This window comes from Phodopus roborovskii, unplaced genomic scaffold, assembly GCF_943737965.1.
Source record: "Phodopus roborovskii unplaced genomic scaffold, PHOROB, whole genome shotgun sequence".
Lineage (NCBI taxonomy): Eukaryota > Metazoa > Chordata > Mammalia > Rodentia > Cricetidae > Phodopus > Phodopus roborovskii.
This window is the reverse complement of record NW_026125868.1, coordinates 550,453-570,197: the sequence shown is the minus strand read 5'-3', so window position 1 is coordinate 570,197 and position 19,745 is coordinate 550,453. Positions and strand designations below refer to the sequence as shown.

Genomic DNA, 19,745 nt, shown 5'->3' with positions numbered 1-19,745 from the left:
ATTTTCCACAGAGCTTGTCATGAAGGAGATCAAATTCTTATCAAACCCAAAACAGCTTCCTAAAAGATACATGATGGAGGAACCTCAGTACCATCTTGTTCTGTTACAATTCTGCCATGTAGAAAGGATGACCATAGGTAACAACTATTCAAAAATGAATAACGCAGGTATACTTAAAAACAATTATGGCAATATCTTTGCTTTGTAAATTTCCTACCTGCATAAGTAGCCAGACTTGCAATCTCCTGTTTAAATTGTTCAAAGCATAACCTTGGGTCAGGACAGAACAAGATTTGAGGGTAGTGTTTGTGGGATCCATATGCCTAAGGTATGTGTAAGTTAGTAAATTCTTCCATTCATTTCTAACTTTTATTTGGGGAATAGCCACAGACATGTGCACTTTTGTTAAGAGCCTTTATTTTATCTCTAAGAGTGTAGAGTGATTTCTCACTAAGAAGGCATATTATTTTTATAACAGGATAATGGGCAATTAATATGTTCCTCCACATCTATGTTCCCTAGATTTTCAGAAATTTTTCAGAAAGCCACTGACCATGGATGAACAAAATGCATTATTTTAGCCTTTGTTAGCTTCTCTGGCCTCTGACCTGCAACATTTTATGGGAACTGGAAACCAACTCTGTGGGTTGCTAACTAAGTAAACAAGTTGCTAGGCAACCTCACAATTTGAAATCAAGTGTGTAAGAAAGACAAAGAACAGTAGAAGTTTCCATGACAAAGAGAAAATAGAACCTTTTGGAATCTAAGAGATAAAAATTTGAGTCTCCACTCAATTTGCGGCTGAATCACCCTAAGTAAAATTATTTTATCTCCACTTTAATGAATTAAGGGGAATCCAATCCAATCAGGAATTACAATTATTTGCTATGTGTAAGAAGATCTCTATGCACCTTTGTTATTACCTTGTTTTTTTGTGTGCTCTTTTTTTCTCAACCCAGAGACTCTCTTTTATTAGGCAATCACTTTACCACTCAGCTATATCCCCATCCCATTGCTATTATCATTACTCTGCATGATGCCCCGTCTGTTCTCCATCTGCCATGTGGAAACTGTAGTGAGACTGGACTGTCTTACCCCATTCCTATTTTCTTGTGTGTGCTTTCTGATGAAAGTTTCAGAGAGGATTGAACATGCTGGCAACAAAGGGATATTGCTGTAACATACAGGAAGGAATGATTCTGTTCTATAAAGAGGTTTACAAATTGAAAACATTCCTCTCACTCCCATATAGCTACCCTCACCTACCAAATCACCATTCACACACCTACCTCTTTTTGCCCAGTGGGCAGGTATGGGGTCTTGTCTCAGTACCTTCTCTGGACACTTTTCTTGACATTCTAAAAATGGTTAGTACTCATAGAACTTCTCTAAGATGTTACCACTCTGATAAGGAGGCTTACTCTGAGAAAGCACACAAAACTCTAGGATCCACAAAGGGTGATTAGATCTATAATTTGCCTCCCCAGATTACTGAAATTATTTCATTTAAAATGTAATTCCACCTCTCAGTTTCCATGGGAATCACCAAAATCACCAAATTCAGTATTCCAATCTTTTAATAAGTACTTTAACAGACAAGATTTATGACTTCAAACATGGAGAAAACATTGAAAATTCCCTTCAGTACCACCGTGTAGAAACCTGAAGGACTGTTTTAACAGGTGTTTCTGGTTCCAGCGGTTGTAGATACTCATGACAACTACAACCCTTTCACTTACTTCTCCTAAATAGTCCATTGCTAAATATAATTAAAGTATAATTTGGATTCCCACTCCCTACCCTATCTCTCATTTTCCATCATGTCTGTGCGGTCCTTTATTTAGTTAGGGGTTATGTTTGTGGCTCATGATTTGCCCTCAATTACAAATATACTTTTCTAGATAGGTCCTGGAAATAGAAACCAAATTAGATACCTTTTTCTTGGTATATATTATGCTAGAACAATTACATTCTAGGAATGTCCATACCTTCCAGTACTGAAAAATGACATAGCCTAGCTGCTGAAATGTGTCTACAAAAGCATTTACCTAATCCTAACTGCCTCAGGTTACATGTAAAATAAAAAGTGAGAGCAATATGATTTCCATGTAAATAAATAAATAGCCAGATAATTTTGATTCCATCCTCTTTCTCTCCACTACTCCTATCCCTTGACAAAAGAGTGTGCTGCTAGTATAGGGCTTCCTGGGAGCATGAGATACATTCCAGATGTGTCTACTGAAGATATCTTCTGGCTTTGTCTATTACTGCTTCAGAGAAAGAAGCTTGAAGCTATCATCAAGAATGGACCTCCTGTTGCGTCGAAGCTTTCTTTGTCGATGTTGGTACCAGACTACACCACCAAGAGCCAGAGCAACAAAAAGCAGAATTACACATACAGCAATCAAAACAGAAGACAGAATTTCAGCATCCTTTATGGGGATCGTCATGCCCAGAATCTTCACATTGCCTCCTCCAAAGTCTCTTAGTATCACTGCTGAAATGGAGGAAGAGGAAAGGGACACCCATACATAAGGTTACCTTTTATAGACATCTCCTAGAAAATCAAGTCCATGAAAATAGGACAGACAACCTGTCCACATTCTTCAAAACAGCTGACAAAGATCGATTTTAAATTTATAATTAATAATTATAATATCACAGATGGAAACTCTCCTTGACAATCAGTGATGTACCTATTCTGTTTGACCGTTGGAAGAAGAGTCACTGAAGAATACTTAAAACTTTATGCTATAGAAGAAAATAAATAATTAGACTTGGTCTGCCTGGACTCAGAGGGTAGAACTAGGAGAAATAAGTGAAACTTCATGAAGGACATTGAGTCAATCTAACTTATCAATGTTCATTTTAGCCATTACTCTGTGACAGCTCACCACCAGGCTGTCTGGACTCCCACTTTGTGGAGCATGTTAATAGTACTTTCAGGTAGACCTTTTCTGTTGATTGTGACAGTTTCTCTCATACAAACATTCCATTGCCTTCAATTGATTTACAGGACAGAGCTCAGAATTTGAAGTCACACATTCCAACCCTCTCAGTCAGGCTCTAACCTACCTTTTTAATCTTATCTGCTATTATTCAACTACAGAAATAATCTTCATTTCCCATAAAAATATATCATAGTTTCTGTCTTTGTTCATAGTTCTTACTTTGATGAATACTTTCCTCCTTTTCCTCTCCTTTGTAGTTCCACGTTAAATGTCACTATCTGCAATTCATTTAGAACAATTAATGGTGCCTTCCTCTAGGGCTCCAAATTGCCTACATTATCTAATCTGTGACCTAGGGCTGAGTGACTGAATCCCTAGTGAATCTTAGTTTACCCCTTTTGTAAATTGTAGATAATGATGACCATGGATAACAAAAGGGATTATTATCAGATTTAAATGCATTAATAATATGCATGGAATATTTAGCATGGCACTTGGTAAATAGCAAATATACAGTAATTATAAGATAGTATTGCTGTTTACCATTTCTGTGCACAGCATCTAGCATTACAATGATTGTTTCTGTGTCTCATTCCATTTTTAGGCAATGGAAAGTAGCAATTATGTCTTATTTGTTTTTGTGCCCCTGGTAATTGACACTTGTTTGATGAATGCATAATTGGATGAATGAATGTTCCCACAGAACTGAAAGAAGATGCCAAGTAATGAGTTCAAATAGAAATTGAAGTGCATTCTGGTTCTGGGTTTATATTCTGGCATTTATTTTTTCTTGTGACCCTAAACAATCTTCCAATTTAGAAAATTAGTGACTTTTATTCAACCAATAATTTTGACAGTTTTTCCTCAAGTGAGATTTTATGAACAATACAAATACACAATTTATGTATGTATATACAAATATACACATATTACACTATATAGTCATATATATATATGTATATAGATAGATAGATAGATAGATAGATAGATAGATAGATAGATAGATAGATACTTACTTGAGTTGAAGGAAATATGACCTGAGAATTATCCTTTCAACCTTACGTTAACTTTCTCTAACCTCTCCAGGATAGCACAGGTCACTTAGGTAGATCATAGGGACTTTACTAATGAGAAGCTAGTTTTCAGTAGAGCTAAAAATCTCCAGAGTAAATTCATATCTCTCAATGTCCGTTTTATTGTTTTTTTTTTTTTTTTTAATCTTTAGGGACATGGTCTCACCATGAGTCTAAGTTTGTCTGGAACCTATGATTCTCCTGCTGTACTTTCCAAGTATGGTGATATTAGGTAGCACATACAGGTCTAGTAGTTCTTGTATTTCACACAACTTTTTGAATCTTTCCTTGCAAACGGCACAAATGGAGTAAAGAATGAAAGAATAATTTTAACCTAGGCATCATAAGAAAATAATCTTTTTCTCAAAGGGGAAAAAAATTGAATGGTCCCCAAGATACAATTCCTTGTTATTCTATAGATAAAAGAGAAAAGAATGAAAGTAGTTGTTGAAGGATGCCTGGTATTTTTCTAGTCTCATATTGTTCATGTAGGAATCCTTGGTTTTTTTTGCTACAAGTCTTTCAGACCTATCCTAGCAGGATTTGGAATTTTATTCTCCCTCATAAACAGTTTGTGAGCTAACAATAGAGCTTTCTATGTGGCTGCTTCCTCAAGTTCCAAAGGTTATGGGAAAGACACAAGGTGAATAAACATGTTGAAGGTAATAAATCCTAGTTCATTGGCTTCTGACATCTTACAAAATTCTTAAGGTGTTAGATTATAGTGCCCAAGTTTAGTCATGCTATTAGTATCACATATTACACACACACACACACACACACACACACGACATGCAACTTCTCAGTGTACACACATCATCCTACATACCTTTTCCAATCTCTTTGGTGATGGTAGTCATAGTACTTAAATGTTCTGTGGGAAAAGACAAGTGGTTGATCCTATTATTCTTTGTACCAATTTATAGGATTTCTGTGGGATCTTTACAATACTTAAAGCAATTTCTTTCTGGAATTTACTACTTTATTATGGTCTCTTTGTATATGATATCTGCTCTAAGCGAACAAGGGCATCTATGCCTACTACTTTAAATCTAGTCAAAAACCCACAATAGGGCAGATCATAGGTCCGGTGTGTTGGTGTTATGAAATACTGTTGTTTGGCAAATTAACATAGAATCAAGCCACCTCCTAAATAGTTACATTTATCCTTTCAGACATATGATACTCTCTCAGCTTTAATGAAAGGAGAGTGTTTCCTGTGGATAATGATGAAAGCAGAGGCCTATCACTGCACGGGTGCTCCACCCTAAACAACATATTTAAGCTATCCATGAGGAACACTGTGGAAGAAATGCCACAAAGAATGTAAGAGCTGGAAGATATGGAGAAGGGCTGCAAAATATCATCTCCTGAGCAAGACAAAGCCCCTGTAACCACAAACTCAAAACAGGTGTGGATGCCTGTAGTGTATCTGCACAAGAATGGCACTGTCAACAATAAAACACAGATGGATGAGGGGCTTAGAGTTCTCTTCCGCTCATGGCTTGACTTTGGTACAGATAGATTTGTGGAGAGTGAGAACCATTGCCTTCAGTTAAGTACCCACGGATGATCTCACCAGGCTCCAACAAATAGTTCCAATCCAATGGCTCTGATTAAACTGAATATCACAAAACCAACCAAAAAGTCATGAATCTGAGAAAGGTAATGATTGAGGGAAAAAGTAGTTAAAGTGAGAGAGAGAGAGAGAGAGAGAGAAAGCAGAATACATTAACAGACACGCATGAAATTGTCAGATAAGAAATGTCATCAGTAAAAATAAATATTAAAATGTGTTTGATTTTGAGAGGTCACAGGAAAACAAGGACAAGTGCATAGACCTACAAAGCCAAAATATAGCTTACCTGTATGCCTTTATTTCTGTGCTTCTTGTCACTTTCTCTATCCCCACTGAATACTACCTATTTCTCTTCCACCATGTCCCAATATCCCTTCAGAAATCCCTGGCTTTCTGTCAAATGTATTTGTGTACACATTCAATCATGTCTCACAATAATTTTTCCTTTCCTTTTACAGTGAATCTTAAATATTTTCTGAGGTATGTGCTATTCAAACATTGTTTTCCCCATTCTAGTAAAGATTGATTTCTTTTGAAGATTGCTTTGATTAGATAGAAAAACTAAACATTTCTTGTGACTGTTACTTAGTATTTCTCTTCATCCATGGAAATCATTGGTTATTAGTATAGTCTTTCTTAATCCCCTCCCAGGCATAGACTGTTTCATTCCAGTCACATGTAAAACTCCAGTTTTACCACTCATGGCCAGTCATGGTCATATTGGATCACTCCTCCATGTCTGCAGCACCTCAGAAATCCCAAACCTAACAAAAATCTCTCTTTTTTAATGGTTATTATTTTGTTAGCAAAATTCCTGTTATTCTCCTCAAATTAAATATTTTATTGCTAAACCACAGGACTTCCTTGCCTACCAATTTCATCCATGCCTTCTCTTCCACTAATGACTAGATAAGAATCCATGGTCTATAACTTCAAACACTTACATATGAAATCACAGTAACTGTTCTTGTCTTATATTTTACCCAGTATGCTGAATACCACCAGAAAAAAAAAAAAACATATACATCTAAAGACTTGGATTTTCTGTTTACTTTTAACTAAGCCCTCAATCCTATAAGGCATCAGTGAGTTTATTCTCCACCACAAAGTAGATATCTTAACACTTCTCTCAATTTCCTCAAGTAGTCCCCCCTCAGCAGATGACACTATAAGCTACACCCTAAAGGAACCAAGGGAACAAAAGGGAGAAAATCTGCTCATTATGAACTTCTACTAAACCTAAACGTTCATCCTCTTTTTTTCTGTCTTCTCTCTTATCACAATAGAAGGATTATTTTCCACCAGCATTGTATTAATCTTTCATCTTACATGTGGTTCATATACCTCATAGCTTAATCAGGATCTTTATCCAAGAAATAGACTTTTTAGAAATTGGAAACAACCTAGAGGTCTCTCAAAAGAATAATGCATAAAGGAAATGTGGTACATTCACACAATGGAGTATTACTCATCTTTTTTTAATGGCATCTTGAAATTTGAAAGCAAATGAATGGAACTAGAAAAAAAAATCATCCTGAGTAAGCTAACCCAGACCCAGCATGACGAACATGGTAATACCCATTTATATGTGGATATTAGCTGTTAAGTCAATAACTAAGCTATATTCCACAGACCCACAGAGGGTAGGCATAAAAAGATAGGTTTCATTAGAAAAAGGAAGTAGAACAGATAATTATAGATTGACAAGGATGGGGGGGGCTAGAACAGAAGGTTCAAGTAGCGACTGGATTATAGGAGTAGTATATAAGCCTAATACAGTAGAAACTCCTAAAGCACACATATGAAGGTGATCTAAATGAAATAGCTAAATAACAAGGGAGGAAGAGTCCTAAATGGACACCTCTTTTCCTGTACCAGGAATGGGATACATTTATCAGTTGGCCAAAGGGAGCCAATGGGAAGGCTGTTATCAAGCTTATAGGTTGCTCTCCACAAACTGATAGTAAGGCTCCACTGCTGAAGACAACACCTACACAAATCGTTGAACACTAAGAAGTGAAAATGAGCCTACATAGAGCCTTTACCTTTAAGTTCTATCTTCTTTAGCAAAGAAATGTACCCTGCATTCTCTCAAAAGAGAAATATAAACACCAACACAGCCACAAACCCTTTGATTTACAATGGTGTCTTGTCTGTAACATGTGCTAGGGCAATGGTGGCACAAACCTTGTAGAAGTAACCAACCAATAACTGATTTGACATAAGGCATACTCCATGAGATAGAACCCATACCCAATACCACCTGGGTAACCAAGAACCAAAGACAAGATAGCCCAATGACCTAGGAGAAAACTAAATAATATTGGTCTAAAAGAATAAAACAAAACAAAACAACAACAAAAGCATAGGGATTAAATAACTCCTAATGATATTCTTCTATATTCATAGATCAATGCCTACTTAGTCATTGTCAGAGAAGCTTCTGATGGGAGATGTCATTCTGTATGTTTCTCATACTGGTTAATGAATAAAGCACTGTTGGCCAATAGGAAAGGAAGATAGGAGGGACTGGGAGACAAGGAGGAAAGAGGAAGTAGGAAGGAGGGGTCAGCATGGAGAGACCGGGGAGACCAGATGCCTGCCCCATTCCCCGGTAAGGAGACCACGTGGAAATACATAGAAATGGGTTAATAATTAAGACAGAGCTAGCCGATAAGAAACAAGTAACTGGCCAACTGAATTGTATCTAATACAGAGTCTTGGTGTGTTAATTGGGGATGGCGCAGCGGCGGGACAAGACCAGCCTGCGGGAGAAAAAACCCTACTCCTTACAGGCTTCCTCCTACAGCATTTGGGAGCAAATATAATGAACCACAGCCAGACATTATGCAGAGTGTGGGAAATCTCCATCAAATCCCTTCCGTCTCAGAGCTCAGGGAACCCCAAGAAAGAGAAGGCAGAAAGAATGTAAGAGCCAGAAGGGATGGGGGACACCAGGAGAACAAGACCATCTAAATCAACATGAGTAAAGCTTATATGAACTCCCCAAAACTAAGGCAACATATTCAGGGTCTGCATGGGTCTGTACCATGTACTCTGAATAAATACTATGGCTTCTAGTTTAGTGTTTTTATAGGATTCCTGGTGGTATTAATGAGTGGGTCTCTGGTTATTGTGCCTTCTCTTGGGTTCATTTCTTTATGTTGGTTTGTGTAGTATAATTTTGTTGTGACAGTTTTTGTTTTATCTTATTATATTTTATTTTGTTGTATCTTTTAAAAAATGAATGAAGGGATGAATTGAAAACCTAGACACTAGGGTAAAAGTTAACAACTGAACACTCACTTCTGCTGTGAGAGGGAAAATCACTTTTCTCCAATGGAGTGACACTGGGTATATTGATCAGTCCAGGACAGGCCTCATGTTCAGGAGTAGTTGACCAACATAAAATGTACTTCATAGTTTTGTCTGTGTGTGTGTGTGTGTGTGTGTGTGTGTGTGTGTGTGTGTGTGTGTATGCATGCACACATGTACATGCTTTTATTTGGTTACAGTGTGGTGGGGTCTTTCTTGTTTTTTCTATTTGGGTGTTCATTTGTTTTCTTGTTTTGGGGATGGTGTTGTGTGGGGTGTTTACTTGTTAAAAGAAAACAAACTTAAAGTTGTGTGGGCAGGGAGAGGGAGAAGATCTGGAAGGACTTGAGGGAAGAGGAAAATATGGCCAAAATATATTTAAATTTAAAATTGTTTTAAATAATAAAAACATTAATAAAGAAAGAAGTTAGGCTTTTTCTATTTTCTTTAAGTCTTTCTTCTGATTGCCCTGTTAGTACATGTAGAGTTAGAGCGAAATTGAATCAATTTAAATTGAATAAACAAGCAAAATTTCAAACAGATTAAGAGTTATGGGCTAGATCTCAAATTGTAATTTGAGGTACTCTGATGATATATACTGAGATGATCTCACATTTTGGGTGGCTCATATATAAGGATAACTAATTGTAATGCAAGAAGAGAGCCTGTTTTATTGAATCTATAGCACTTTGGTGATGTGTCTTCTGGTCTGTGGTCTCAATAGGCAAAGGCAACTTCCCACTCTATGTCTTTTGATAGAGTCACTAGCTGCCACTCTCAGCCACTGCTGCCAGTCCAAAGCAGTATGATATATGAAAATAAACAAAGATACATACAAGTAACATTATATGAACTGAGCTGGTTATAATCAGGAAATTATGTGTGTACATATAAATATAAATTTGTGCATGCAAATAATAAAGAAAAAGAGGTCATGGCTTTGAAAAGCAATAAGAAGGACAATATGCAAGGATTTGGAGGGAGGAAAGGGAAGGGGGAAATGCTATAATTATAATTTCAAAAAAAGTTAAAATATGCATTTTTTTTTTCATAGAAGGCTTGTTGGAAGGGAAACAATGCTGGTGGCTGGGACACAGTTCATGAAGAAGGGTGAGACATTTATCATTTAACATACACACAGATAGTTCTGAAGAACTGCCATTGACAACTTTCACAAAAACATGTTTAGGGTATCCACTAGAATTATTTTCTTTTCTTTAGAAAAGGAGCCATTATTAATTGGGGGTAAGGATCAGTGAACATATTTGTGTGTGTGTGTGTGTGTGTGTGTGTGTGTGTGTGTATGTGTGTGTGTGTTGTATTTATGATCACATGTGTTTGTTCAGGTATGTGTGCTTATGCTCGTGCATTCAAAGGCTAGAGGAGGACACTAGATGTTTCTCTCTATTACTTTCCACCTTTGTTTTATTGACAGTCTTGCACTGAAACCAGTGCAAGCTGTTTGGCTTAGCTGAGGAACCACCGAGCTACCAGGATATTCCTGTCTTTACCCTGCAATGTCTGGGTTACAGGTATTTTGGTCTTTTATGTGGCTGCAAACTTAGGTTTTCATGCTTGCTTCCAAACATTGTTACCCACTCATATTACCAAGCCCACATATTTGTCTTTGATAATGAACACATCAAAGAAAGACTCACTAGTAATTTCCTTGAAGTAGCACTTCTATTATACTTTAAATGATGGATCTGTAAACTAATTAAGTAATTAATTTTTGTCAAAGGGCAGTAAATCTATAGTAGCAAAGCCCCCTCCCCCAGTTGCAGTCTAGCCCAGCTCACCCACTTGAACTTATTATGTTTGCAAGGGAGGATGAGAAATACAGCTTGGGGAATTGTCTAAACAAGGGCCTTATCTGTGATAAAACCTTGTTCTTCTGGGCCAGTAGGGAAAGTTCAAGTGGTTCCTTACTATCACCTAGTTTCTACGGGCTAGACATAAGATTAGAAAACAACACACTTGGGGGATTTCTGTCTTACCTTCATGAGTCAAGACAGTAAAGATTGTCTCCATGCCAGCATGAACATGGTCAGTCACATGGCAGTGCATCAGCCATGTCCCAGGGTTGCTGGCTACCATTTCCACAACTTCAAAGGTCCCTGGGAAGAGATCCACAACATCTGCCCGGTGACTGTGTCCATTCTGCAAGAAAGTTGATGGGGAGAAGAACTGAAAATTATAGGAATGGATTTACTTATTTAGATTCTTAAAAGTCTAAAATATCTGTAGCAAGGAGAAATGTCCAAGATCCATTTTATTTATCTCTCCTAGAATCTAATCATGCAAACTAAAACAACACAGCACTTTTTTCCTCCTACTTTTTCATAAATTGCTGCAGATGAAAGGTGTTATTAGTTCTTGTAGAGGGCTCAAACCTAGATTCTCTAAAATTTTCTATAAGCCAAAATTTGGAGAGCCTGAATTAATTTCTGATCTCTAATAAGGATCTACACATTTCCTTTAGAAGTGAATGAATTTAGCGAAGTTTCTCTTTTTTACTAAGACCCTGATCAAAATAGTTCTGGATCTCTCAGTCTAAAATGATGCCTCCAATTCTGTGCTCTTTTCCGACGATTAAAACATTCTCAGAATCATATATTGTTCTATGTTGCTCCTGAATTTGCACTCTTGCAGTGATGTATTAAAGACTTTCAAGGATTTTAAGAATATTTTAAATGCCTTGCTCTTAAAACCATTGTTCATTGAGTCTGAAGTCTTTGGCTCAGATACTGTGACACCGGTTCCTTCCATCTACTTGCATTTTCAATAGAACATTATCTTAGTTATCAGAAGGAAAAGCATCGAAGTGACTACCTGTGGGGCTCAACAATATTTCAGCTCACCTGATAGAGAAAACTCTCTGCATGGAAGTGCACAGTGTGAATGTCAGTATCTTGGCCCATGGCTAGCATGTACCAGGCTACCCGTTCTCCTTGGTATACAGTAAGACCTTTGAGATTAGCATAGAGTTTCCCATTGATGGCTGTAAAAGAAGAAAATGCCTGATATCTTTTCTTTTATTTACATTTTGCCACTGCCCTATGTCTATTTCCTATCATTTCTGATGATAGTAATATGCTACTAATTTACTACATCTCTATCTTCAATATATCTTCCACAATAATGATATCAGAGTTATCTCTAAGTAATTATTCTGACTATGTAATTCTGAAGTTAAAAAAGTTAAGGGCTCCTCCCTTTCATAAAGAACAACTTCATGGCTCTATATCTCAGCGAATAAGCTCATTTAAAATATACCTTCACACAAACCTTCCCAGATTCACCTCCTACTGTCAGTAGCATTGATTCCAATGAGTGGATTTTTTTTTTCACCATCATCTGCTTGGTCTATATATGTTATGTGAATCCTTAGATCTCTGAGTTTCCCTCTCATAAATATTGCTTCCTTATTATTTCTCTTTAAAAACTTGTCTCCTTAAGAAAACTTTTCTGATTTCCTAAGGTCTTCTATGTAACCTCAATTTCTTATATCACCTTCCCCTTTTGAACTCCTCCAGTACTCCTCAGCATGATTCATTAGAAATCTTCAAAATCTGTCTTCTGAGTTTATTTATCTTTTAAGGTGTGAAAGCCTATGTTGCCAACTTGTCTAAGGTTACTAATAACCAGGAAATATTTATATATTTATATACTACAGTGCTATAGCTTTCTTGTACATTTGTAGAACCACAAGCTGATAACTCAGACTACAATATGCATTTTTTAATTAACACATTCCCTTCCAAAGTCACATCCAATATTACAAAGACACACTATTCACTGTTACATTAACTCACATTGGTAGGATTTTATCCAAAATAATTTCCTCCCACATCTTATTTTCTCCCAGATGAGAGGTACTCTACTCTTCAAGAGGGAAAATAATGAAAGGAACAGGTACAGTATTTTTCTATGTCTACTAACATCAAATTGTTGATTTGGTAAAAAAAAAAAAAAAAAAAAAGAACCAAAATTGTTCAGCTCATCCACTTCTAGATAGTTTATCTCTTTGATCATAGAAAAGGGTGCTAATTGGGTCACTAATTGGTTATGGTAAGAGCCTGCCTCTCATAATGCAGAGAAATTTTGTTGTCCATTGATGTCAATGATAATTTAGAAAACCTATCCATTGCAAGGAAAGTATCAGCAATCATATTTAGTTATAAAATGAAATTCAGTTTTCCAATTAGCATTCTCACTAATAAGGGTCATATTTTATCTTAACCATTTATTTTTCTCAGTTGGTTCAGGAATGTAGAAGAGGGAAGAGGAGTTAAAATATTATTTGCTTGTCCTCTTGGACTGCAACATTATTTCTTGGTATTTATAGCAATAGTGCTCAAAATATGTTCAAAAATATCTTCTAGCTGGCTAGCTAGGTAGAGTGATATCTGAAGTTTGGAAAAATGGGCATCTGAGTAGATGAAAGCCATCATTAGCCAAATCCTGAACTGGGAGGACCTAACATTGCCCTCATTTCCTCTTTGTTCTAGCCCATTTTATTTCCTTGATTTGACAGAAACTATAAAAGTTCACTTTGTAAAGTTGTGAATCATCTGTTCTAGTGTGAATCACTCATCTTTCCATCAAGGGGAAATAGATAAAATCTGTAGGACAATGGGACACTACTTTTGAGTTCCATTAGAGTCATTATCAAAGCTGCACTGCACTCTCAGATCAAAGAAATCTTGAGTAAGAAGTGGTAGGGAGAGATCACTTCATACATTCCACTGCACTTAAGCCCTCCGTCTTACTCGTGACTCTCTCTCTCTCTCTCTCTCTCTCTCTCTCTCTCTCTCTCTCTCTCTCTTTCTCTCTCTCTTTATTTTTTTTGTGAAAAGCTACCAGATATCTAGAGCAAAGGCAGGCTTTGGTGATATAATTCTCCCACCTCAGATCCATTCAAGATTCAAAAAAATTCCTTATTGTATGCAGCATAAGCTCTGTGTTCTAATTCTCTGTGGCTATCTTTTCCAACTACTCCATGAAAATTTAAATTTTGCTTTAAAAGTAGTAAAAATAATAAGTTGTCCTCCATTTGTCTATATTGACAGAACAGATCCAGAATTTAAAATGGTGATTAAATATCATGCTTTTGAAAGAAAAAACAAATTCAGAATTTTGAAATAGAGGGGCACTTACAAGGTGGCTAATTATGTATATAAAGGGTCATATATGTACATGTTTCCTAATCTAGCCTGTTAAAATTTGCTTGTGACATGATTATAACTTTAAAGAGTTAGCATCCTTCCTTCTGGGCACCTCACCTAATGTGGATCATGTATCTGTTTTGTAAATTTGTGTATATAATAAAGATTTTTCTAAGTCATTCCCATTCCACTGTCCAATTTTCTCATCTTTTCCAGAATTATGCACCAATAGAGATGAACCTAGCAGATCATCTTATGAAAATAGTATGGACTACTTTGTAATAAGAATAGCTTCTTTTATACAGACCATGCATTTTATTGCTCTCCAAGAAGGTCTCATCCTGAATGTTTGTCTCCTGTGACCCATAAATTGCAATATTCTCCTCCAGATACCAAGACTGGTTCTCATCAAAGATCAAAAACAGCAAGGCAAATTCCCGGTCCATATCATTCCGACCTCCATAGTGTCCCAAGATGCCCTTTCGGCAGACAACTAAGGGTCCCACCAGACCACTATACATATCCTGACGGAGGGAGAAAGACATGAGGTTATTCCTAGACTGCAGTACTCTATAAAAAGTTGAATCACAATCCCTTAGCATTTCATCATAAATGCCTTATATTCTTAACTATGATACTCTGATTTCTAAATTCATTCCAACAGTCATTTAACACATAGTTGAGATAAGACATATAACTTATGCTTTAGCTAGATTGAATTATTCATTAATTTTTAAATATTTCAACTTAATGCCTTTTTAGGCAGTGTCCTCCTTCCAACATAATTATTATCTATGGCATACTCTCATTTAGATTTCAAAGTCCAGATTAGAGGAAGCTTTCTTTCTGATGGCTTCTCTACTTCCCTTTTGCTATATTGGATCATGCCCTTTGAGATACCATACATTTGTATCATCCATAACACCAAGAAAAAATACCCATAATAAAGTAGATACAATGTATTGCAGAGGACTTGTCATGATTAACTGGCTAGATAGACAAAATTAATTTTCCAGATTAGGAAACAGAGGCAGCATGACTTTATTATCGTTATTCCAAAGTCTCTCTAGTGCCAAATTTGTGACTAGGCCCCTAATTTCCTGACAACTATCCCCATTAAAAAAAAAAATGCGAGACCATACTGCTTTACATGATCCAAAAATGTTGAGAAAAAAAAAAGAAAAAGAAAAGAAAATCCTCATGAGAAGTATCTGGTGTCACATGTTACCTCCATTCCTTTTCCTTATAATTAAAATAAGGGAAGCATTTAGGGAAAGTTCTGCAAAACCCAGATGTTAACAGAACTGTGGTTGGTTGGATGGTTGGTAGGTTGGTTGGTTGGTTGGTTGGTTGTTTTTTGTTTGTTTGTTTGTTTTTAACTCCATTTTTTGTCAGTTTTGCCAGGTAGTTTGCCCATTTCTGGGATCCTTCTTTAAATATTCCAATTTTCTTTACCTTGATTGGATCCACTGCAGAATAATAAATCCAGGAAACACAAGCAGAGTCACTGGGTCCAGGACCAGCTCTTTCTGGGATGTTCCACTGGTAAGTATGTACTTCACCTAAGAAGGGAGCAAATACAACATTTCTCTCAATGTCTAAAGGCTATAGTGGTTGAGTCTCAGCACCCTAAGATCCCTTTCCATCATTCTCATACCAGGCACCATTTCATTTTTGTCACAATTTTTCTCCCTTCATGGAAATTACTCAGTATTGCACTTCTAGCCTGTCCATGCACAAAAGCCCAGGCCTAATCCTGTGGCAATGTAATCCTAGTACTGTTTTCACTAGCTACGATGTTATATCATTTGGGTTCTGTGTTCATCTTGTCTTTAGGCTGCTTCATCCTTAATGAAACTGTTTCCATAAACCCTGTCCTCACCTTCTTCCTTACTTTCAATTCCGTATGGAAGATCTATGTCTTGAAAAATCTTAAATAGTTCAAGATAAACCTACTTTGTTACTAAGCTCTCACACCAAAATTGTAATTAAATATTAGGCATCATTTTAATATTGCCCTAATAGCAGATAAAAATGGAAATTTCTATTGGTGGCTATAATTCTATGGTAGAGCATCTTAATATGTATGAAGCCCTAGCTTCCATCTTCAGGACCAAACACAACCTAAAATTGCTATAAATTTAATTCTCTTTTGAAAAGTAAGTCTTTTTTTCTCTCAAATTGTGCCTCTGATATTTAGAAATACATTCCTATTCTTCTAGTTGCTATAAACCAAAACTGTAGTTTTCTTCATCACTTCAACATTCATCTATTCAACATCCAGTGAAGTACCAAGCCTTATGAGTCTAACTCTATGATATATTTTAGCTTTTTAGATTTATTTTATTTCAAATTCATGTATATGGGGAGTATGTACATATAGTGCTAATGGCTATTTAGACAAGAAAGCACCATGACATCCTTGGAGTCATATGGCTGTAAGCTGCCTGGTGTGCCATTTAGGATCTGAATTCATGTCCTCTGGAAGAACAATATTTGCTCTTAACCATTGACTCACATATCTACATCTCTACTCCAGATACTTTCAAGATTCACAAGTAGATGCCATCAGAGATTATAACAACTGCTAAAAAAGAGGAGTGTGCAGGAAGCTCCAAGAATGCAAATTTGTTGGGTCAGGGTGAGGTTTTCAATTTTTTTTTTTAACTATCCAAGTTCCTATAAGAAACCTCTGCTCCATTACTGCTGCTTTAAGTACCCCAATAAACTCACCAGTTCATGAAGGTAGATTTGAATAGAGAGGTTCACTCAACCAATTGTCACTGCTCTATCTGTGAACAGACTCCCAAGAAATATCTCCCAAGAAATAACTAACTCCTAAAAAATCCCTCAGCCTCTAACCTTGCCTTTTCCAAATAACATCCGATTCTTCTCATATTGACCTTCTATAGCAACTTTATGGAGATGTTGTTTATATACTATACAACTCACTCATATCATACTATCCAAGTTTGATCATTGTATACCTGCATACATAGGATTATCATATAGTTCATAAATAATATTCAACTGAAATAACAGCAAAAACAATAAAAATATTGTACAACCAAATAATATACTTTCACATAGTTTTCTAAGTACTACCATAACCTATTTTAGAATAATTCTTTACAATCAACGAATCCCTAAATTCTTGTCACCCTGTAATCTACACACCATGCCGATGCAACCACAAATTTGTTTTATATCTCAGTTTGAACATTTCAAAATACAAATCTAATTATTTTGTTGTCTTTCACTTACTAATTATATTTTTATAATATTGTAATGGTTTATACATGCTGCCACACACACACAAAAAAAAAAACAATTGCTTTTTGTTGCCAAAAAGCTTTTTGTTGACATTTTATGGATATATTACATTTTATTCATCTACTTAACAATTTATAGATATTTGGTTATTTCTGCTTTGAGTGTAATATGAGTAACACTGACATTAAGGACTAAGTACTTTCCTAGCATGTGTGACACCCTTGGTTTAATTCAAAATACCATAAAATTGCTACTATCAATCATCATGCAGGTTTTTGTATGAAGTTATGCTTTCATTTGTCTTGGGTATACAACTTGGGATGGACTTATTGAATTATACAGTAATGTCAATTTTTAACAATTGGAAGAATTGGCACACTGATTTGCAAAACACTGGAATCATCAAACATCACAATGTAGATTCTACTTGCTCAATATTCTCATAAAACTAGTTATCTTTTTTCTTAATTTTGTTTTAATGAAGGAGATAGGCTATTCTAACGAAATTCTAATATGTTGTTCTCTCATATTTAATGATGTTATGAATTTTCTCTGGCCCTGGAATCCAGTTGCAGAGAGGGAAGTGTGATGAGCAAAGGGGTCAAGACCAGGCTGGAGAAACCCACACAAACAGCTGTCCTGAACAAGGAGGAGCTCATGGACCCCAGTCTGATAGATGCGAAACCAGGATAGGACTGACCCAGACCCCCGAATGTGGTGTTAGTTAGGAGGACTGGGCAGTCTATGGGGCCTCTGGTAATAGATCAGTATTTATCCCTAGTATACAATTGGACTTTGGGAAATCATTCCACATAGAGGGATACTCTCTCTTCTGCCTACACACATGAGGGACGGTGTCTGATATGACAGACTTTGAAGATCCCCCATAGTAGGTCTCTCCCTCCCTGGGGTTGGGGAAGCAGGGGAGGAGGGGAGGAAGAGGGAACTGGGGTTGACATGTAAATCTTGTTTAGAATTTAAATTTTAAAAAAGGAAAAAAAGAATTTTCTCTGGCATTTACTGGTATTTAAAAATACTTTTAGAGAGAAATATTTATTGAAATCATTTTCTCACTTATTTCTATGAAATGATATAGAAAAAATTGACAAAACAAAAACAAACTATCCAATAAAGATAAGCAAACCTTTGAACACACAATTCACTAAATATGATATAGAAATATAAATAAGAATACAAAAGACTTTTGTCACCATCACCTACCAGGAAAATAAAAAAAAAAAATTCAATGTTCTTGTTTTGTAGCTTAATGGTAGAATTTTCCCTAACATGCACAAGGACATGGTTTTGACTCCACCATCACTAGCAAAGTGCAATATTATGATTTAATAACTTCAACTAATTCTCATGTTCACTAAAGCTAAAGGCTATTAAACTATATATCATCTTGGAATTCATGTCCTCTGGTATTAGACCAACAGATGCTAAACAGAGGTGAGGAAAGCTCTTTGGTTCTATGTATTGTAGCTTTTCAAAATGAATTCAGTCTCAGTTATGTCCCAAGTGCTATTTCCTTTTGTAGCTCCATATCCTGTTCTTCTTAGTGACTCCAATGTTTACCACATTCTTCAGGTCTCACCTCACTCTCCAAAACTCATTTTCACTCAGACTTTACACAATAATGATAATGACATTGCCACATTCTTGTAAAGCACTCATTGCAATTTGAAATCCCGGAGTTTCAAAAAGAAACCTTTTTAGAAAGGAAGAGAAGGTCACAGACAGATGTTAAAGTAGCTGTCCAAATGCCACACATAGGACTGAAATTGAACTTATAAAGCCTAACTCTAGAATTCTGTTCCCACAATTTAGATTAATAACTTTTCCTGTCCTTGTGACAAAATATCTAATATAAACACCTTAAAGAAAGGTTTATCATTAGTCATGATTTCAGAAGGATTTATCATTAGTCATGATTTCAGTACATCATGAGTAGCAAGGAATAGTACAGCAAGCAACTTCCAATATAGTGGTCAGGAAGTAGAGTGAGGCAATGCCCTTTACTCAGAATGGCAGTATATAGGATGTTGCTTATACATCCAGAATAAGTCTTCCTGTCTTAATTTTTCTGGAAATGCCATCACAGACACACCCAGATGAGTATTTCACAAATTCCTACCAACTCTTCAGTTCAATTAAAGTGACAATAAAAATTAACCTTCACATACCACTCCGAAGGCTCTCATCTCTTGTACTGCCATTACCAATTCTAGTACCATATTTGTATTTATATCCATTAGTCACTCCAGTCTCAGATGAGGAAGTTCTCTTTTTCTGATATAAGATTACTACTTTCATGAGAGTTTCCAATGCCATTTCTTCTTGTGTATTGTCAGATTTACATTAATCCTCCCATCCAGATCTTTAA

At 36.2% G+C, this 19,745-nt stretch overlaps 1 protein-coding gene across 4 annotated transcripts in view; it reads right to left on the bottom strand.

The window, feature by feature from the left end:
• Nucleotides 1-1,559: 1,559 nt before the first annotated feature.
• Nucleotides 1,560-19,745, bottom strand: part of Heph (hephaestin) — a 79,795-nt gene continuing 61,609 nt past the window's right edge. For 3 of the 4 annotated variants that reach the window (XM_051178877.1, XM_051178876.1, XM_051178878.1), the window contains 6 exons: nucleotides 15,542-15,648; nucleotides 14,394-14,610; nucleotides 11,780-11,919; nucleotides 10,916-11,078; nucleotides 4,854-4,898; nucleotides 1,560-2,497 (listed from right to left, as the gene is read on the bottom strand). In XM_051178877.1, the coding sequence (XP_051034834.1) occupies nucleotides 2,265-2,497; nucleotides 4,854-4,898; nucleotides 10,916-11,078; nucleotides 11,780-11,919; nucleotides 14,394-14,610; nucleotides 15,542-15,648 (905 nt within the window). In that variant the 3' untranslated portion in view covers nucleotides 1,560-2,264. The remainder of the gene's footprint in view (nucleotides 2,498-4,853; nucleotides 4,899-10,915; nucleotides 11,079-11,779; nucleotides 11,920-14,393; nucleotides 14,611-15,541; nucleotides 15,649-19,745) is intronic. The other variant, XM_051178879.1, reaches the window with a different exon arrangement.